The sequence below is a fragment of the Panthera tigris genome, chromosome B3, assembly GCF_018350195.1.
Source record: "Panthera tigris isolate Pti1 chromosome B3, P.tigris_Pti1_mat1.1, whole genome shotgun sequence".
Taxonomy (NCBI): domain Eukaryota; kingdom Metazoa; phylum Chordata; class Mammalia; order Carnivora; family Felidae; genus Panthera; species Panthera tigris.
This window is the reverse complement of record NC_056665.1, coordinates 42,901,350-42,924,163: the sequence shown is the minus strand read 5'-3', so window position 1 is coordinate 42,924,163 and position 22,814 is coordinate 42,901,350. Positions and strand designations below refer to the sequence as shown.

At 35.7% G+C, this 22,814-nt stretch overlaps 1 protein-coding gene across 1 annotated transcript in view; it reads right to left on the bottom strand.

Moving 5' to 3' along the window:
* Nucleotides 1-22,814, bottom strand: part of VPS13C (vacuolar protein sorting 13 homolog C) — a 193,366-nt gene that overhangs the window by 36,433 nt on the left and 134,119 nt on the right. The window contains 16 exon segments of the mRNA XM_042988726.1: nt 3,689-3,815; nt 5,760-5,893; nt 6,165-6,215; nt 6,217-6,294; nt 7,828-7,992; nt 8,680-8,784; nt 10,585-10,974; nt 12,244-12,538; nt 13,071-13,192; nt 14,168-14,328; nt 15,199-15,463; nt 15,627-15,782; nt 17,062-17,148; nt 17,565-17,930; nt 20,174-20,266; nt 22,567-22,796. Coding sequence (XP_042844660.1) covers nt 3,689-3,815; nt 5,760-5,893; nt 6,165-6,215; nt 6,217-6,294; nt 7,828-7,992; nt 8,680-8,784; nt 10,585-10,974; nt 12,244-12,538; nt 13,071-13,192; nt 14,168-14,328; nt 15,199-15,463; nt 15,627-15,782; nt 17,062-17,148; nt 17,565-17,930; nt 20,174-20,266; nt 22,567-22,796 — 2,825 coding nt within the window.

The window sequence follows — 22,814 nt, the reverse complement described above, 5'->3', positions numbered from 1 at the left end:
TTTATATACATATAAAATAATGCCTGGCAGATTTAGAGCAATAATTCTTGGCAAATATACAACATATATTTTCAGCGTTTAAAACTACCTGTTATATCATTATATAATGGCATCATCCAAGCCAAATGACAGGATAAGGACAAGACATTTACTGATGTACACAGGCTATTTGCATATCTTGGCTACTATAAATACTGTCGCAATAAACAGGGGTGCATATACCTTTTCAAATTATTGTTTTATTTTCTTTGTGTAAATACCCAGAAGTGGAAAAATTGGATCCTGTGGTACTTCCATTTTTAGTTTTTTGAGGAACCTCCATACTGTTTTCCCAGTGGCTGCACTAATTTATATTCCCACCAACAGTGCATAAGTGTTCTTTTTTCTCCACATCCTCGCCAACATACTGCTTTTTAAAAATTTATTGCTTTTAACATAGGTCAAAGTAGCCTACTCAGTTTTTAAAATTCTAATATGCAATCAAATTTTGCAAATGTTCCTTAAGTACCTATTAAGAAGGTGAATTCTCTCTGTAAAGTACAAAATTTGGTATGTGTCTTGGTTCAATCTTAGTTATTATGGAAATACTCTCTAATCATATTTAGTTTTCATCTATTTGGTCTGTTAAGAATTAAATGAGGTGTGTTAAAATATCCTCTGGTAATTGTGTTTTGGTCGACTTCCAGCATTTTAAGTTTTATATTTTTGATATGATGTTATTCTTTGCAGGAAAGTTTATGGCTATCATGCCTTTTTTGTCATAACATCATATTCTATTTAAAGGTTTCTGCTTTGAATTATAGTTGTTCAGAAATTAATACCAACAACTTCACTTTCTTTTTACTTCTGTCTGCCTGCTGTATCTTTACTGCCTCTTTATGCTTGTAACTTACACTTCCTTAGCTTTCCCTCCCTTACTCTAAAGGTAAAATTTTCTTTATGTTCTTGTTCTCATTTTAAAATTCTTTTATCAATGATTTTAGATCTACAAATTGACAAGTTTTTTTTAAAAAACAAAATCTTTAATCTATGTTTCTCTAATTAAAATGTAAGATTAAATGATGTATTTATAGAATGAGCAAAATATATTCTGCTTCCCGACTCTGCTTTCACTTCATTTTGTTGTCTCTTTTTATTTCACCATTCATTCTTCTATTTCATAGCTGCCATCACTTTATAACTTAACCGAGGATGTGAGGAAATTTTCTTGTGGTCCTCTTACAGTAAAAAATTTTTCAGAGGTATAATGACCTCTGATTCTACAGAATAATGCTACATTTTTCTCCCAAACTATTTTTTTCATAAACCCCATGTTGTTGTTGTTGTTGTTTCCTTTTCATTCATACTTAATAAGGAAAGATCTGTTCAGACCTAAGGTTTAACCAATAATGTGTAGATTTCCTTTGAACTCCCTCTTCACGTCCACTGGGGCTTGAGCAGATCTCCCTTCCCAAATGAACCTAGCAGACCCGGGAATGAGCAAGTGCCTTGCTTCCAACTCAATTTCCAGAATCTGGCAGATTATGTGCTATTTTTCCTACGGCCTGGTTCTCTAACACCAAACAGAAGAGAAACATTAAAAACTACAACCCCTGTATACACCATTCCCAGATGCTTTCTGAATGTGCCTCAGTATACAAACCTGAATATCCTCCTCCAGAAGGTCCTTACCATGTTCTCTCTAGTGTCCATACACTACCTTGGGGCATTGCAGTTGCTGAGCAGCATTAAATGTGAGGAGAGGGGAAGTAATACCAGCAAAGCACAGAAATCTCTGGCAAAGCTCCCACGCCTCTGAGCCAGGGAGCTAAGAGTATCAGGGAAGTGAAGCCTCGGTACCACTCATAAACCTTTTGTTTTGCTCTTATAAAAAGTAAAGCACAAGCAACCAGTAGAGCTCCATCAAATTGTCATGATGGAAATTATTGCAAGAATCTAGTAACAGAGGAACTATCATTCTGATATTTCAAAAGTGGGTAAGTCTTTATCTCTTTTGTGGGTATTTCAGAAGAATTATGGGAGAGGATAATCCAGTCACTGTTGGCCAATTACCATTTTAAAGCAAAAGTCAAGAAAGCTTTTTTAACAAATGGCATTATCAGACAAAAGAGCAGGACACTGTTATGAACTTTTCATGATAGAACATATTACTACAGAAACTAGATGATCTATATCACTAATGCAGGAGCCAATTCTTACATTAGAGAAAGGCTGGTATATGAATTAAGAGCTTCCCAAAGTCTAAGACTCTCAGAATAACATATATGATTAAATTAGTTGCCTAAATACTGTTTCAATAAATATTTCATTAAATTTTTCATATGGGATAATTTGCATACTGTCAGATTCCTATGGCCTTGGGGCGACTCGGTGGCTCAGTCAGTTAGGTGTCCCACTCTTGATTTCAGCTCAGGTCATGAGCTCACAGTTGTGAGAATGAGCCCCACGTTAGGCTCCACGCTGAGTGTGGAGCCTGGTTGGGACTCTCTCTCTCCTTATCTCTCTGCCCCTCCCTGGCTCACTGTCTCTCAAAATAAATATACATTAAAAAATAAAACTAAAAAAAAAAACATGGCCTTGATTGGGAAAACATGCCTAAAAACTTCATAGCCAACAGTGGTAAGCATATGTTCAAAATGAAATTGTTTTCACCTAGCTTTAAAGTTGCTTTCTTTAAAGCTTAAATGTATATTAGTAACTGAAAGAAACCAATTTGAGAAAGCTTAAATGTATATTATTAACTGAAGGAAACCAATACTATATCATTCCAACTATATTACATTCTGGAAAAGGCAAAACTATGGACACAATAAAGTGATGAGTGCTTGCCAGGTGGGAAGGGTGAGTGGACTGGCAGGCCACAGCAGATTTTTAGGGCAGAGAAAATACTCTATATGATAGTATAATACTGGATATATGTCATCACATAATTGTTCAAACCCACAGAATGTACAAGAGAGAACCGTAACATAAACTAAGGACTCTGGATGATTATGGTATGTCAGTGTAAATTCATTTTTGGTAAATCATCAACTATTTTGATGAGTGGTGTTGATAAAGGGTGAGGCTCTGTATGTGTGGAGTCAGGGTATATGGAAAGTATATGTATATCTCTCTCACTGTTGTAAAATTCAAACTGCTCTAAAAAATAAAGTCTTAAAAATTTTTTTAAAATAAAGTTGCTTTCTTTAAAAAAAAAAGGCACATTAGAGGGTACTTGAATGGTCTTTACCGGGCAAGATGAAGCAGGACTATTTTTTACATTGTAAACACATTATTTTGACTAATCTAAAATATTGGTATGAACTACTTGCAATCTAAAGTCCAAAAGCAACTTATTTTGATAATGCTTCCAGGGGCGCCTGGGTGGCTCAGTCTGACTTCGACTCAGGGCATGATCTCACTGTTCGTGGGCTCGAGCCCTGTGTCGGGCTCGGTGCTGACAGCTCAGAGCCTGGACCCTGCCTCAGATTCTGTGTCTCCCTCTCACTCTGCTCCTCCCCCACTCATGCTCTGTGTCTCTCTCTCAAAAATAAATAAACATTAAAAAAATTTTTTTTTTAAAAAAGGAAAATACTTCCATCTGATCTTTCATTCAGTAAGGGCAAAGAGGACTGTGTGAAGCTAGCTTGCCTGCTTCCTTTGCCATCAGGCAGCTCATACAGTACCCATTCACATCAAATGATACCTTTAACAGACTGTGCTCCCCAGTATTTGCTGCATACGTCCATGTAAGCTGTCTGGTACCAGTAGGATCCGCCCAGGCAAAGAGTCGAGCTTGTCCTGGCAGCAAGTGCACTTCTTCCTGTGAGCCACTGAAACACAACGGACAGAGGGAAGATTAAAATATCCAAGCCTTGAGATACCCAGACCTGTGATTTACAGAGAGGGGACTGGCAGAAAAATCTTATAAAATCACCTTTGTTAATCAACAGAACCCTGCGTAACAATAAGTAACCTAAAATGTCCAACAAACTAATGGTTTTAAAGCTTGAGGGAATGGAATTTGCCTTTCTGAAGCTGCAGTACCCTCCAAATTGATCCAGGCAATATAACAGCAATGGAATTCATTAAGGTAGACAGATTGGTACATCCGAGTCCACCTGTAGAAAAAAGCTATAAATAGTAAGTTCTTTGGCAGCAGCAGAACTCCACTCAGTGCTTAAATTTAAGTTTTTTAATCACACACAATTAGATAACAAACATGAGTCTCAGGAAAAAAGAAATTAGGTCCATACTGTTGCTACTCAAAGTGATCTGTGGATAAGCAGCATCAACATCAACTGGAGCTTCCTGAAAGTGCAAAATCCTGGGCCCCGCCTAAAACCTGCTAAATCAGAATCTGTACTTTAACAATGTTTAAGAAGTATTAGTCCATATTACAAAATACTTTCCAGAGAACTAAAAAGAAAAAAAAAAATTAACCCAATTAGGTTTCAACCCCATTCTGTGCTTTTAGATCTCTCAGTGAGGGGTGGGAGTGAGTAGCTCAGTAGTTAAGGGTCAGGTTCTTGGTTTTAGTTCAGGTCATGATCTCACTGTTCTGGAGATCCAGCCCTGATCCAGCCCCGCACAGGGCTGTAGAGCTCAATGGAGCCTGCTTGGGATTCTCTCTTTCTCTCTCTCTCTCTGCCCCTCTCCTGCTTGTGTGCACATGCATGTGTTTTAAAATTTTTTTTTAAATTAAAAAAATTCTCTCAGTGGATTCAAGCCAGAAGACTTAAAAATAGGTAAATCTGGGGGCGCTTGGGTGGCTCAGTGAGTTAAGCGTCAGCTGAGGTCATGATCTCACGGTTCATGACTTCAAGCCCCGCTTCGGACTCTGTGCTGACAGCTCAGAGCCTGGAGCCTGCTTCAGATTTTGTGTCTCCCTCTCTCTCTGCCCCTGCCCTGCTGACTCTCTGTCTCTCTCAAAAAGTGAATAAACATTAAAAAAAAATATTAAAAAAAAAGAATACGTAAATCTGCAAGGCATTATTTTATATAAAATAATTCTCTATATAAAAATAACCTTATGTATATACAAGATTTTATACATATATAAAATAATGCCTTGCAGATTTATAGCAATAATTCCTGGCAAATATACAACATACATTGTCAGGGTGTAAAACTATCTGTTAAATCATTATATAACGGCATCATCCAAACCAAATGACAGGACAAGCAAGAACAACAAAATTCCTATCATCCCACACTTATATTCAACACCACTATCTACTTATTGTCCTCTCATTTAATCTACCACCTCTAATGGGAACAAAAGCAAACAAACAACAACAACAAAGCATTACCAGATTACAAAAGAATAATAATGCTCAAAGAGGTTCACAGTTCCTCATATGCAATTCTGAAATTGTAAAAGCTCTTATCAGTTTGGTGTCAAAAGTCATTTGGCTAAAAAAATGGCTCTGAATTGATGCGAGACTATTAATTTTTATTTATCCCACTTGGTATGAATATTTATAAGTTTTGCTGCAGGAATATTTTTTTTAATATGAAATTTATTGTCAAATTGGTTTCCATACAACACCCATTGCTCATCCCAACAGGTGCAGGAATATTAATGTATTGGACTACAGAGAACTGCTCCACACCTGCTGGGGGTATTATAATAAACAGCATGTGTTCCACATTACCTTTCTAAAATCAGAAAACATGTGGAATGTGAAACTCATCTACACTCCAAGTGTTTCCCAGAAAAGACTGTGGGCCAGTAAAAAGCAAACGAGATTTTCCATTTAGCTTTTTTTTCATACCTCTGTTTGTATGAGAGGACGTCCTGTGGTGTGTGGTTTATTATCAGAGCAGGCGCAGATCCTTCATGGTAATCAGAAAACGTTATGACAGTTGAATGTTCAGCAGTGTTTACATCCACCAAGATACCTCCATTCTATTGTAGAAAAAAAACTTGTTTGAAGTATTGGTTTAACTTGCAGTGACATTTGGAATTGCAGTCAGTTACGGAGACACAAAAAGGTTGTGTTCTTATATTCTTAATGAAGAGCACACTGGCTCTCTGATCTCTTACAAATACATGTACAGCATGAGATATATATTAGCACCTTCACATAATTACCAGATTTTATAGCATGCTTCAATAAAATATTTTAAAGCAAAATTTCAAAACCAAAGATGTTTTATTATAAAACATGAAAACATACCAGCTCTTCCAAGCTCAATAAAGTGCCATTATCCTGTCGGTTATAAAAAAAACGGTTTGGAGGAACCTTCACAGCCCACCACTCTCACACAAAGTTTGCCTGACAAATTTTCAGGCCAAAAGGGAAGGCACTAAAAATACAAAAGTTAGTATCAGTCTTAAAACAGTACTGTGGTATCAATAAGATAATGGCTACTTAAGTTTTTAATTCTAAATCTGACCATGATACAATTATTAGTACGTTTGTTTCTTAAAATATTTCCTCATCTCATGTTAAAGTTATTGACAATATAAGGACTATTTATGAAACCAAAGAAACTCCATGAGAAGAATACAGATTTAGTAGTCTTCATGTACTTATGAAAAAATTACAAATGAGAAACTAAAGAGTTTACTGATTAAGAATGACTCAAGTATCTTGAATATTTAAAACCTATAATCTTAATAACATTTGCTTTTGTGCATACTCCATTTTAATTGCTTAATGCACTATGAATTCTTTCATAGCATATATTTTCCTAGATAAACTAGAAACACAGTTGAAGGCAGTGAAAAGAACACCAGCGACCTCGTTGGAAGTCCTGACATTATCTTCATGTTTGATCTTAATAAAATTATATAGCTCATTGAGCCTTATCTGTGAAACTGAGGTTTTAGTTCCTAATATAATACAAAATGCCCTTCTGTTATAGAGTAGTAAGTGAATTCCATTTCTGAATAAAAATGATACTGTTATCAAACCCCCATCAATGATAATGAGCATTTATTTGTTGCCAAGTCTACAGAAATCATTCTAAGTGACTTGGAAAGCCCATGTCTCTCAGAACTCTAAATTTGTTTGCACTATAACTAGAATCCTTCCTCTTAAGCTTCTTGCTAAGTTTTTAAAAATATATATAATTTTGTTTTTGAGACATACAGAAGAATGGTTCTATCCTTAAGGTCAACTGGTTTGGTTGAAAACTCACACAAATTCAAGCACTAAGGCTCATCTTTGCACCTGTCCTCTTCTACACTCTTTCCCTCACTCTGTTCATCTCCTAAAATCTTGTTGAGCCTGTGAAGTTTAGTCTAACTCTCACCTCTTCTATGAAACATTCCTTTTGCTCTTGGCCACAATGATCGTGACTTCCAAAGACTTCACCAATCTTAGAAAAGTATGAGATTTTAACTTCCTTCTTGGTAAAGTGAGGGGGTCGAATTTTAGCAGAATTTTCAAGGAAACTTGAAATTTTACAGAAATTCTACAACCACCTATAACTTAGCATACACAATCTTTTTTTCCACATGTGAATTTATATGAGTCTTAAGCCCTCCAACAGCATTATATACTTCTTGAACACAGAGGCACTATCCTGACTACTGAGACAATTCATAGTATGTCATCTTAATGTACTTTTCACAGTACACATCCATGTTCTATACATACAGGAAGAACTACAGCGTGTCAACCCTCTAGACTGGCTAGTGATAAATATTACCAGTAATTTTCTTCTTTTTTTTAACATGTGTTTATGAAAAAAAAGTCAAAGCTGGCTGTCATGTTTTAATATACAAATACTGTAGCAAAGTGAGGGTAACACAAAAGTATATGCAATTCTTATTTATCTGTCTATATCTATTTGTACATTTCAGGAGCCAGTCATAGTGAAGGAAAACTTTACCTCTGAAGAAGCAATATAGTTCCACTTATTAGTTGGCATTGAGCCATCAGACGCAATTTCACCAACTTCCAGTTCTAATGACGACTTGTTTGCAATGGTACAAAAGGGAGTCAGGGTAACTATTCGTGTAAGATTAAAACTGCTCATTTTGATGCTAACACCAACCTGTGTAAAGGAACAAACTTCTTTGAAATGATACACACACCCCATTCACATAAAGATTTCTTAAGATATTTTAAAATAACGCCTGTAAATAAAGTAACTACTAAGCCATATTCAACTACTGATTATCTTCTCACTAAGAAAAATATTTGGCTCCTTAGTTTGGCTCCATCAGAAATCAATTCAAGAAATATCAAACGGTAATTTAACTAATGATGACTGTAATAACATATTTAGTTTAGCTGTATTCTTTATTTTTTTAACATTCCAAACATAAATTGTTTTATAATTAGTGTAGAGGCTCAAGTTTTGCTGCTTTATCATCTCTCTGTTAATAAATTAAGATAAAAATTTCAAAGTGGCAATTACAACACGTCAACTGACCTCAGGTTACTCAAATTTTCAGTCAAATCTAAGATTTAAGAAACATCTGGCAGGGAGTAGTGTGGAATGAGGATTCTTGTATACTCTGAATATTTACAAGTTGCTGACGTGGATGGATTCAACTCACTTCTTAAACTTTGATAAACGTAGGTCTTGTCCTCATACTAGTAGTCAAATTTATAGAGATAACAGTCCTGTACATAATACTTTGAATTCAAATTTCTGTACCCCTTAGAACCTAGCTGGTTAACGGAGCTGAAGAAAATGTGAACGAAGTCAAGGGTGAATAAGCAAGCAAAATCTTACCAGGTATTCCATACTGTTGGCAGGACACTTCACACATCCGTAACTTCCCACTGTATCCAATGAAAAACCATTGGACCAGGCGCTAGTAGAAATTTTTAATTGTATCTACAACAGAGAACACATAACCATCATATAAGAAACCTAAAACACTACATTAATTTTATTTGAGGGAAAGATACTATTCTATTAGAAATTTATTTAGTATCATAGGACATAGAAAAAAATAATCAAAGCCATAATGCCAATGGGTCAGAGAACCACAGATATTCTAGAGGCCAATAAAATAAATGCAGAGCTCTGATCTTCCCATTCATCTATGCAATGAGTTTAGTGAATTTAAAGACGTATGCCAATGAGACCCTCTGCTGTTTAAAAAGAAAAGCTTAACATAAAATAATATTTTCCAGTGTTAGACTTAAGATAATGAGCCAACAAATTCTTAAAAGTTTTAAAACACAAAGAATTTACTCCTTTAACATTACTTATCAAATGCTAAATGAAAGGCATCATGGTCAGCAGAATGGAAGACAGCAGGACACAGTTCCTGTCTTCAATGAGCTCCAACTAAACAGGGAGATGGGAAACACATACTAATAATTATGATACAAGAATGAATGGGATTAAGAGCTACCCGAGTAGTACAAAATGCTACCAAGGTGAGACGGTAAAAAGTTTACTTCTGGCTATGAGATTTAGATAAAGTTTTAGAGAAGAGATCTAACTGCTCTCCTCCATCGAGATTATAAAAAAAACCTGAGGACAACCACAGGTGAGACACATAAACAGGTAAATAAATGCTATGGATTAATCAACACTTTAAGACAATGGTTCTTGAAATGTGGTCCCTGGACCAGCACTGTCAGCATCACTGACATTGCATCACCTAAATGCAATGTTCAGACCTTACCCAGACCTACTGAATCAAACATCAGGGGCACAACCCAGAAATGTATTTTAGAAAGCCCTCTAGGTGATTCTAACATGCTCTGAAATTTGAGAACCAACGCTCTAAGAGAACAAGGTTGTACTATCTAGCTCTACTTAGGCAGTTAGAAATCCTTCACACATGTTAGGCCTGAGCACAATGACAGCCAAAAGATAAACAGCAGGGAACCAGAAAAGATGTGGCAGGCAGGAAAAAGCATAGGGGAAGAGACATTTTAGGCAGAAACTGTAACACAAAGGCCTAGCAGTGAGCACTTAGGATAATGTGTGAGAAGCAATTCCACGATAGGAGTCTACAAAGGAATGAAGGGACCAGAGCAGAAAAGACCAGGCTTAGGCACTAGGTTTCTCTCTCAAAGGCTTGGTTTTAGGGCTTCATACATAGAAGGGCTCAGTTAATATAAGCTAAATCCAACTGTTCCACCTTTTGAAATGCCATTACTGGTAAAGTACATAAAGTCAAGCTTTCTACCTGACACTACTAAAATAACAGAAGTAATTTTTTTCCAATGTTTGTTTATTTTTGAGAGAGAGAGAGAGAGAGAGAGGGCAAGCGCACAGGTAGGGGGTGGGGGGGTAGGGGCAGAGAGAGAGGGAGACACAGAATCTGAAGCAGGCTCCAGGTTCTGAGCTGTCAGCACAGAGCCCGACACAGGGCTTGAACTCACGAACTGTGAGATCACGACCTGAGCCGAATTCAAATGCTTAACCGAGCCACCATGGTGCCCCAGAACAGAAGCAATTCTAAAGGCAATGGAGAAAAGGGCAATTCAGTCTTGGGAAACTCTTGCTAATCCTAACATCCCACTTGACTATGCATTCCTTAAAAGTCTCCTTGGACTTAATTCATACCAATGGCACTGCAAACTGGTAAGCATGGATTGAGGGAAGGCTAATGACTCAAAAATTTCCAAACTAGGAATTTATCTATTTTAACTTGTTATATCAACCAAAACACACCTTATTTTTACTAAAAATATTCTTCTTCTTGAAAGAAAATAAAATAATATCTCTGAAATCAGCTGGATGTTTCACGTGAATATCTTCTGCACGATACTGGAGAACCCGAGAAGTCTTGTTGATTAGCCAATAGGGACTAAAAACAGATAGCACCATCCGGCTGCCAATTCGTCTGACATGTACTGACAAGTCAACTGTCATCATTTCTGCAGAGTCAGGAGAAAAACACACAAGGAAGAATTCGGGAAGCGTATCACATATACGGAAATGTCCGTTCCAGTTTCTGCCCTGGTATTTCATCAGAACTAATTCCATTACTTCTCCACTGATTCTCGAATGGAGAACATCAGCAGCACTGCCTTCTGCTAGCTCATGAGTTTCTGCTGTTCCCTAAAAACAAACAAACAAAAACTAAATTTGCTTAGTGATATTTTAAAAACTCTGCGGTAACAACATCCATATTTTATGCAAATGCTAATAAATAACGTACCACATTCAGATTAACTGACAAGACTTCAGTGGAGTCCCAGGCTTACATATTATGAATGTTCAATAACCACTAAGGACTACAATGAAAAATATTATATCACAGCCAAAGGGAGAAACTGTCATTTGGCTATTAGTAAGTCAATGGCCACAGATTTTGAAAAAATAAAGAAATAAATAAAGTCAGATCTAGGCCTAGGATCCAAGGATGGATTCAGGAATGCTGGCTGTTGTCTGTGTCATTAATGAGCCACTTAACCACCTGGCTTCAGCTTCACCCTCTGTTCAAATGCTATGCCTCGTGGTTCCCATATAAATAAAAGAAGGAAAGTGAGAGCAAACTTCTGACAAACTATCTAAGGGATGTGGAATTGTTTTTAGAATGATTAATAGCCACATAATAAATCAGGCTTCCTTTTTGAAAGCTTCTTTTACATAAATACTTTTTAGTTCATTTAATTCATTTTAGCCTTTACAAACTGAGGGGTGGCTCATTGTCAGATAAAGAAAAGAAATAATTTAAGCTCCAACACTTTCCAGACTTTTGTATTTTAAAATGTTGTGGAATGTAGAATCTAAAAATATTTATCATATGTCATTACTAAAAATGTTGCCCATTATTTATCAGACAGACTAATTATTTTAAGTTCAAGAGAAACCTGGATCAAATAAGACTATTAACTTTACAATAAAAACTTTAAAATTAACTTTAGAATAAAGTAAGATGAGTGCTTCCTCACTGGCTTTTTTCTATCCATCAGCTAATGGAAGAGATTGATATGGTTCTTATTTCATAGCAGATGCAGCAGAGCTCAGTGGAAGGGAGCAAGGAGCCAAATTACCTAGGTTCAAATCCCAGCTCTACAACTTATTAGCTGTGGGATCTTGGGCCTGTCACTTAATTCCTATGTGACTCAGTTTGTTCCTCTGTAAAATGGGTCTAATAATAGTACCTACACCAGAAGGTTATTGCAAGGATTAAATGTGTTAATACAGGTAAAGCACATGGTATAGTGTTTGCCACATACTAACTGCTGTATCGGTTTTTGCTATTATTAATATTATTAAAGCATTACAATTATGCTATGTAAAAATACCTCAACTAAAAACATAGTGAAAAAACTAGAAATCACTCTGCAATAATAAAGGTCAAACAAAATACAAGAGCCATACCTCAAGTAAATATCTTAGAGAGTATGGGAGAAGGTTCCGCAAAGTGAGGGTAGGATAAAGATGGATAATGTAAGCTGGATCCCAATCTTCCTCGTGGCTACATATATAGCTTAATTCATCAGGCAGAGCAACTGTATTGACAATGAGAGGTAAGAAGTTGACTTCTACTGACGGACACTGAAGCATGCATCTGACTTCCCTGCTCCTGTGAAGTTCTTCCTTCCAAGAAATGTAAGTGGTGGATTCTTTGTACCGATTCTCTAAGATACCAGCTGGCTGAATAAATAATTGACATCTAGAGAAAAAAGAAAACAGAGTTGGGGAAAAAAGCTTTTATCAAGAACTTAAGAATCTCATTAAATCTTCTTGGTAACTCTACAAGGTAAATACTTATTCCTATTTTTACAGAGGAGGAAAACAAGGCTACGAAAGGTTAAGAAACCCGCCCAAAGTCACATAGCTAACTCAGGGAGGAACTTTCTGGGAAAAAAACAAAAACAAAAACAAAAACAAAACGCTGTGTAAGCAATGACAAGTCAAAAAAAAAAAATAGTCACTTCAATTATAAAGGCAACCTAGTAAAAATAAATTTCAGAAAGTGCTAAAACATCAACTATACAGTAAGAAATTTTTCATCTGGTAAATCAATGATTAAATAAATGTATTTCTCTAGATGTCTTAAAACTGGCTTTTATACATCTTTAGATAATAAAAATATAAGTTTTTTTCCTGGAATATAGATCCCAATTCATATTTAAAAATATATATTGTGAACCTTTTAAAACTTTGTATTAGTTTTCAAGCATTAGTTTCAAGGAAATAGGTACCTATATGAATCTAAAGGAACATGGAACTCCTCTTCAGGGCTGGCTACTCCAATGGGCTCCAGCAGCTTAACGTTCTTAACAGATTTATAGATGATGAATGCAATAGAGAAATGATTTTTAATCTGTTGGATAAAAAAGACATACAAGTTGTTTAAAAAGATAACACATGGCCAAAAGAAAAATGTGAGCTGCACACAGTTACTTTTAGATCTAAAAGTTTCAAGCCCAGTATTAGAAGATATTTTATGGATAATTGAAAAATTTTAGGATATTTAAGTGCTTTACATGAGAAACTTGATGTTTAAGTGGCAGTTGAAAAGTTCTGAGAGAGTCACACGTTCTACACTGATGTTCACTGTTGTGTATAATATGTATTACTCTTTGGAGTTCAGCCATAATATTTTCCCCATTATAACCTCTTTTCAATGCACCATGTGAAAACAGAAAAGGATAGCAAAGGAAATATAAGGAAAAGGACTACAACTCTCTCTCCTGGACTATAATGTGATATAGGCTAGAACAGCAAACTGAGAGATAACAATGGCCAAAAGTTGAAATCCTTTATTTTTTTTATCTGATGTTCTAAGTAGGAAGAAATGTTCTTTTGATGACCATATAATGAAACCTGTAATAATGCACAGGAAAAGAAAAATGGATAAAGCCTTAAACATAGAAAAGATTAAGATGCTAAAATCTTTTTCTGGGGAGATCATTCCAGTATTCCTTCAGATATACTTGAAACATACAATCCCAAGTGATATACAAAGAGAATGGAATGTTATTTTATTTGGCAACCACTTATAATTATTAACACTCCCAGTTCTAAATCTTTAAAGAAAGAGGTGAAAATCTTCCTTAATTTTCAACCTAGACCATAACAAAAATGGCCTTTCAAATAACAAAACTGTTTAATCAGACATTTAAAATGAAGACTAGAATAAAAACAAGTTAGATTGGAAATAGCAGCCAATTCAATCTATTATGTATTTCTGAATAATCAGTATTAGCTCCACGTTTTATCATATTCCTATATTCACCCAAATGATTGAAGATTTCTTGCTATACTTCAAGGGACACAATTCACTTTAATGGATTACCTGCAGAGGAGAACGAAGAGTGATTACTTTATTTCCTTCAGTTGCATCAATCTGTACCAAGACTGAGTCAGAATGACTGGCATTGGGATTCCGTACGTTATACAATCGCCGTCCGGATCTGGCAACAGGGACTTTTGCAACTTCTGTATATCCATGAGGTACTAAGGCAGAGCATAAGTGAGAAGCATTCCAAATACCAATTTACCTATATTTCTCTCAGACAGAGTACTCATCAGCACCTTAAAATAATACAAGGGAATTCTTCTTCATGACTGAACATGACGACTACTCAAAATGCTTTTCTGAGACGTAGGAACCAACAAAGAAAGGAAACTAAAGAAACTAAAATTAAAAAAGAATAAAATAAAAAAAGAAAGGAAACTAGTTATAAAATGTTTTGACCCAAAACAATTTCTCTTCGGGTTTTAAATCAAGAAACAGACCCTTACCTATGGAGAACAAACTGATGGTTACCAGAAGGGAGGTGGGTGGGGGGATGGGTGAAATAGGTGATGGGGAGTAAGGAGGCCATTTGTGATGAACAGCAGGTGCTATATGGAAGTAATGAATCACTATATTGCATGCCTGGAACTAATATCACACTGTATGTTAACTTGGAATCTACATAAAAATAAAAAAAATTTCTTAAATCACACAAATTTCAGCTTGTTCCTTTTCTTTCAACTATAGAGCAATAATCACCTTTTCTGTGTAATGGTGATAATTACTGTCAACATTTTATGACTTCTGAATATAGTTCATTTTCCTCTCCTCAATGGACTCACATCCTTTTTGAAGCATGCTACAGACGACATTATTTAAGGGCACAGAAATAATCTAATTTTCTAAGGTAATTCTTAAATTTAATTGTCTCAAGTTTAGAGGAAGAAAATAAGAGCTTATCAACTATTTGTTTCAAGCCTTTAGAAATGTTGTCTCCCAAGGTATCTGCAGCAATATCTTTATATTTTAACAAAAATAAGCCACACAGCTACAATTCCAAAGATGAATATAAAATAAATATAGCATACCAAAGGTTAGAGTGAAGAAAGAGCTTTCCTGACGGCTCAACATAGATAATTTTCCTTGACGTGAAGGTTCCATGCTGGCATATTCCAATTCCAAATGCTGACCAGCATCAACATCATAAACACCACTTTTCTCAAGGGAGCCTATTACTCTGAGATTATGATTGGGCTGCACCTTAATGGGAATGCCTACAGCATTTTTCACTGTAAAAGGAGCCCTATCTTTTAAAGAGTAGTCAAAAGTAGAAGCAGTGCCCTCTGAAAAACCCTGAAAAGGAACATAACATCGCAATAAAATTTTTTGCAAAATTCAATTTTTTTCCAAAATTAAACATTTTTAAGAAAGTAATTGTGATGACAAGCATAAATAATCCGTACATGCTTCATTTTAAAATCCCATTTGAAATATACCAAGAAAAAACCAAACATACTTTGGCTAAATTGTTGAAAACATTCAGGCAACTTTTGGATATGGTTATATTCATTGTGTCTCCTGAAGAAATATGAACTGCTGTTTGTGGCTCAGGAAGAAAAACAAAATCATCTCCTGGAATTAAACTTTTATCTTGGACTGGATTCTTCTTTACCTAGGAGGATAAATAATGTGACACATTTAAGTTATTAGCCATTTAATAACAAAAATTTAAAACTCTCAAAGTGTTAAACTCTCCTAAACTGGTCCCTTCATATTAAGGCTGGTCAAAAGTCTCAGTTTCAAAAACAACCAGTGCTTCGCTTAGACACAGCACAGATCAGCAGTCTTTTTTGCAGTGTGTGGTCAGTGCATGGGGTAATGTTTCGGACTGTGTCACAAAAGCTCTCCAGGTCAGTTACAGTATTTGTTTCTTGTGCATTCCCCAGAGGAAGCTATTTACCCAGTGTCATCTGACTAATTGGTCCTTATGTGTTGAGGCGTAATGGAAGATGACCCTCAAGTCTAAACCGATCCTCACTGGAGGTAATGTGGAATTCTGTTAACACCTACACATAATACGATAGGCTTTTGCCAGCCATCAGATTCCACCATAGTTTTTGTTCTAATAGAGCTCAAAGGCCATATACAAAACTATTTGTTAGCCTGTCTATGCCAGAGACAGGTAGAGCAGAAATATTACTTCTACTTTACTGAGAAGAATTTGGGACACAGGTTAAGTGGCTTCGCAGTTTTAAAATAGGAATCTGCTGAGTCAATTTCAGCGCCTCACACTTCAGGCTACACCAGAGAACTGTAGTGTAGTCACTTGTTAGGGGTATATAATTCATGTTCCTTTTAGTCAAGAAAAATGTGCTTTGGTATCCAGGATTCTGAAGTGCTCTCAAGAAATACCATCAAGAGATAACACACAAAGAATTCATGAACTACAATTCAAGTTTTCTCAAATGTTTTGGTCTCCTAAAATCACTGATGATCTCAAAGAGCTTCATTTATATGGATCAGATCTATGACTATGAAATCTATTAGAAACCCAAACTGAGAAAATTTTAAATATTCATTTAAAAACAATTATATGTTGAATAATATTTTAATGAAATATAACTATTAAAGTTATCTTTAATAGTAAAAAGAGGGGCATTGGCAAATCTCTCTAGTGACTGCCTTAAGACGAGCGGATTCTCATTTCTGTTTCAGTATTCATTCTGATGCAATATCACACAGTCTCTGGAAAATTCCACTGTATGCTCACAAGAGAATGAGAATAAAAATGATATATAATGTCTATTATTATGAAAATAGTTCTGACCCCACAAACCCCCTAAAAGGGCCTCCAGAATCCTAGATCACAAATCTTGAGAATCATTAAACTAAAAAATATAAATGAATGTGCTGAGTGCCATCAATATAAAGATATCGTATGGTTTCCTTACATCAAGCCTTAAATTCCATTGTCTCTTCCCCTCCACTCTCTCAATCAGTGGCTCCCAAACAGCATGGGTTTCATTATAGTAGTGAACCTGGAAAGGCACAGAATTGTAATAACAGAGTCTTTCAACTTTAACAACATATTTCTATAATCATTAGGAAAAAATATTACACAATTAATGTTACATGCCAATCATTTTAACAACATACCTCAAGACACAAAGAATAGCTATAAAGAGGGTACATTTTCCTTTACTCTCTTACTTTACTGCCATAAATAAATTACTTAACAAAAAGTCTTTAAAAAACAGTAACCAACTAAATAATACTACATTATGCATCAACAAGTTAAATGTTAGAATATATTATTCAGACACACACACACACACACACGCACGCACACACACACTTGCTGCAGCCATGCACAAACAAGAAAAGTGCACATCTTAATTCTGCAGGTGTAATTTTGAGAAGTTGGCTCTGGAAGTATTAAATGATGTAGTCATACCTCTAATGTCATGTCAGCAGTAGCAGCCATTAGGGAAGTCCAATTTTTAATATTTCCTGAAAACTTAGACTCTGCCAGTAATAAAGGTACAGTTCGATGCCCAAGGCCACATTCTAAGGTAACCTGAACTGACTCTACAACAACAGCACAATTTTCCTCTATAGATAGACAGTGAATGTCTTTGAAATTTTCTGTTATTTCTGTTGCCATGTCAACACCAAGAAACCAAGAGTTATAATCACTAATAGATTTGATGCCCCAAATATTTTCTGTTTCCTTAGATGTATCTTTGGATTCATCTTCTTTTGTCTTTGGAGACATAGCAGCCATGATCGTCATCACAGTATTCAGAATTATGGGTGAAATCTTTAAAAAAGAAAGCAGAAAAATGTTAAGAATAAATTATTTCTAAATGAGAAGAATATATAACACAAAACTTTAAAAAAAGTTAAAAATTTAAACATATTACATTAATACCTAAGAAAAACAAAAGAGAATACACAAAGCCATATGTCAAGTCAGCTAACATCATACCCATGATTTCTGCCAAGGCTACATTGGAATTAAGTAATTAATATTATATGTTAATGTCAAAACCTAAAGTTAAATTGACCAATTCATAATAAAATACGGTTATATGAAAAGAAAAATGTAGTATAACTGAATTTTTTATTTTTCAACCAGTTGCATTAACTAAACCAAAGTATATGATCCTCATCAAAATATACATACATGATTTTCATTTTTCTGACTGAAACAAAAAGCCTAAGAATCACCATGGATCCCCTTCCACTTACCCCAAGTTCTGCAAACTCTACCTCTTATTATCTTTGTATAGTATCTTTGCTCACCTCCTCATTCCTAGCCTTGCACCTTAGTTCTACACTGATAATGCCTACTATGTCCAGTGCTGACTGGACCCTCAGAGTCTACCCTCCACATTTCCACCAGCTTTCTTTTCCTCAAACTCAAATCTGGGCATGCCATTCCTATGCCTAAAATCTTCAATTGCCCCTAACTTTAAGGATGCAGTTCAAACTTCTCTTTAGCTGAGGACACAAAAGTCTTTGTGATGTGATACCAGGGTTTCCCAAAGTGTAAGCAATACTGGGTTAAATAAGTGGATTCCTTTACTGTTGTTCTCACAACCTCTACTCATGTAATTCACTAAAATGATATGATTACATCACCCAAAGAAGGAAGTAGTATGAGCCTCTTCCCAAACTTACCTGTCCACTAAGTCCCTTCTTTGTCCTTGCCTTATTAATGTCACCTTTAATTAGAGCTCTCAGTCTTACAACTCCACCACACCATTCTCTCCAACCACGTGGAATCACCACACTAAGTCCTTAAAAGGTTTTTCATACCTCTACTTTTGTGCATATTGTCAGTTCTGTCTTGATAACCCTCAGCCTCCCTCTGCTTCTAACCTCCATCAGATTTTCAAAACTCAGTTCAAGTAGCCTCAGTTCCAGGCAGATTTCCCTGATGTCGTGGTCTGATCACAGGACCCTTACTTGTGCTCCCAAAAGCACCAGTACAGGCCTCCAGCTCTGAAAGCCAGAATCATTGATTTACTTCTTTCTCTCACATATATCAGTAAGTTCTTTGAAGATATGGACTATGTATCACCAATGCCTTGTATAGACATTTTTCGTACAAAGTAAGAGCTCAAACAATGCTTGCTGAATGAATAAACAAATAAACTGATATACAAAGAAAGGGAAAGACAATATTCCTAGTACCTTAACCTATTGTCTTAGACTAAGTGCATGCAAATTCAAGACCTTTCCCCCTGAATGACCACCTTAAGTTCTTCAAAAAGTAAATCTGTTAACAAAATTCAATCTAAAACTACTGAGCATTTTAAAATATTGAGAGAAAACTGCACTGTTATTTATATGGTAACTCAAATGACATTAGTTTGAGCCTTGGTTTAATCACTATCGGTTATGGTATAGTAAAACTGCTATCAACCACCTCAATATTGCGTCCTTTGGACAGACAGAAAAAGAGATTTGGGGAAGTATTATTCTCTGTCTTTCATTTATAACCAATTATCAGGTCATACTTAAACAATACAAATGCTATTGGAGAACAGAGATTGTTTTTCCAATACTTCAAATATAAGAGATTAATAAAAAGCAAATCCTAATAACTTATTTCTAGTTATTCTAGTTATTCAGTAATCTGTCATTACAAAAATTTAAAAGCCAAATAAAACATTTAATTATGTAATTATTAAATTCACATTATACCTGAATAAAAGCCTAAAATAACTTACTACAAATAAAGGCAACTTCACTTTTCCATCCCAACTTTCTCCTCTTCCCATCCCATCTCTGCTGTCCCCCAAACCCAATCTCCCCAACACACAAAAAGCAAACATAATGGATAAAAACTATCTCAATCATTTATAGATATTTAAAAGTACTCTCGTTATAAAAAGATAGAAAAAAATTTGCTTTAAAGAAAAATGACTTTTAATATTAGCAGTATTTACTGTTTGAATATGTAATGTAAGTAGCATAATGTTCTAGTTAGAAGAGACATCAAAAGATATTGCTAGAAACAAGAATTTTTACCCAAATAATATGATAAGCACTGACCTTAATTATAAATTCTTCAACCATAATGCTTATATTTTGTTTTCCTGAAGCCCACATACATTTTTCCATAAATAAAGAACAAGGCTGTAAGACCTAGTAACAAATAAATAAAATTCACATTTCCTTAGTTAAAATCTGTTATGTATACGTAGATAATACACACCAGAAATGTCTTACTTAACTGGACATCTTTTTTTAAAATACGTATTTATTTTTGTTAGAGAGTGTGTGTGTGTGTGTGTGTGTGTGTGAGCACACATGAGCATCAGAGGGGGAAGAGCAGAAAGAGAGACAGAATCCCAAGCAGGTTCCACAAAGTCAGCTCAGAACCCAACTTGGAGCTCGAACTCACAAACCACGAGACTATAACCTGAGCCAAGCCCAAGAGATGGATGCTTAATGAACTAAGCAACTCAGGGGCCCTTAACTTGAGATCTTTAATGATACCTTACGCCAAAAGCAAAAGACAAATGAAATTAGGTGAGAACTTTTCTTGTGAGGGCTCTTAATTATGACAAATCCGTGTACATTGTCAAAGGACTGTAAGCAGTTCTGATCAATTCCTTTATGTCAATTCTTAAGTAAGGATGCACAGTTACTAATACAAGTTTAAAATGTTTCCTTTCAGAACACCTGGGTGGCTCAGTTGGTCAAGCACCTGACTCTTGATTCTAGCTCAGGTCATGATCTTATGGTTCATGAGATCGAGCCCCCTGTAGGGCTCTGCTCTGACAGTGTGGAGCTTTCTTGGTATTCTCTCTTCTTCTCTCTCTGCCCCTCCCCTGCTCATTCTCTCTCTCTCTCTCTCTCTCTCTCTCTCTCAAAATAAATACATAAACATTAAAAAAAAAATAAAATGTCTGCTCTCACTAAAATATCTTTCAAACGATACCCTTTGTAAAATATGCCTTTAAAATATCCATAAAAATGAGGTGAAGACTATGGTAAAGTCTTACATTCACAAAGAAGTACAAGAGGAAATGAAATTGTTAATTATTAGTTTTTATGACAACTAAATAACTTGAAATTGTTATTTTAAACAAAGAGTTCTGGGGTAGCTGGATGGCTCAGTCAGTTAAGTGTCCAACTTCGACTCAGGTCATAATCTCAAAGTTCATGGGTTTGAGCCCTGCATCAGGCTCTGCGCTGACAGCTCAAAGCCTGGAGCCTGCCTCAGAGTCTGTGTCTCTCCCTCTCCCTGCCCCTCCCCCATATATGCATGCACATGCATTCCCTCTCTCTCTCTCTCTCTCTCTCTCTCTCTCTCTGTCCCTCCCTCTCAGTCTCTCTAAAATAAATAAACATTAAAAAAATAAAGTTTTGTTAACATATTAGAAAAAGACTGTGGTAAGGTATGTAAATGAACAGTTTCCCTATGATGAACACGAAGTCATTCTTGAATATCATATAAGGTGCTTATAAAAACAAATTTCCAATCTGTAAACCCATATATCATATATATCATTAAAGAAATAAGTAAACTAACCTTACACCTCAACTGAATAAGTAAACTAACCTTACACCTCAAGTGAATGGAGGAATTAGTATTGTATTATTTACATTTAAAAAAAAAATTAGGAAAAGCTTTTCCTGGAGTAATCAATTAATTATAAGCTTTCTGTGACAGGCCAAAAGATGATCCTGCTCAAGAATGCTTCATGATGAAGTACAGACTAAGTCTAATGTTGCAATTCTTCATGTAAGCCACTTGGTCATAAATTTTCCTAATTTATGCAAATGAGTCATATAATACAATGAATCCTCTTTAATGTAAAATTCTCAAGTTAACATTTAACACTTATTGGTATGGCAATCAATTAACTAAAATATTTTTCAACAATAACTTGAACACATAACTGAAGTTAACTTTTTTTTTAATGTTTGAGAGAGAGAGAGAGACAGACAGACAGAGCACAGCAGGGGAGGGGCAGAGAGAGAGGGAGACACAGAACCCGAAGCAGGCTCTAGGCTCCGAACTGTCAGCACAGAGCCCGATGCTGGGCTTGAACTCACGAACTGTGAGATCATGATCTGAGGTGAAGTCAGATGCTTAACTAACTGAGCCACCCAGGTGCCCATGAAGTTAACTTTTAATACAGCAAAACACAATCTCTTTGGTCACATGACTTCAATGCTGATTTGTACTAAAATTCAACTACTGTTCCACAAAAGATGGTACAATGAAAGGAAAAAGTTTAAAGGTAGCTCCCAGTTCTGCCAATGGCAGCATGGCTGAATCATTTAACATCTTCGGAACTCAACCTTAACTTTAAACCTCAAATTTGTAGTAAAGAATCTCTGAAGTCTTACAGAGCTCTCACATTCTAGGATTCTACGAATCCACCATTTCTGCTAATCTTCAATCCGTGCTTAGAATATAAGGCAATTCTTACTGTAGTAATGTTTCTTCCTCTTTTTTCTCTGAGAAAAGGGCAAGCAAGGACTTTAAGATCTCTCACAGAAGCTTCCATCATCTGTTCAAGTTTGGAGGTTGACATAGACAGGTTACACTGGAATGAGGCTGTCAGAGCAGGAGCATCGGCCTTTGTCAGATTGGCAACAAATACCACTTCTGGATCTGTGATCTTGGCCTTTAAAGTCATATTTGGTCTTACAGAGTCATCTGAAAAAACAAAAAAAA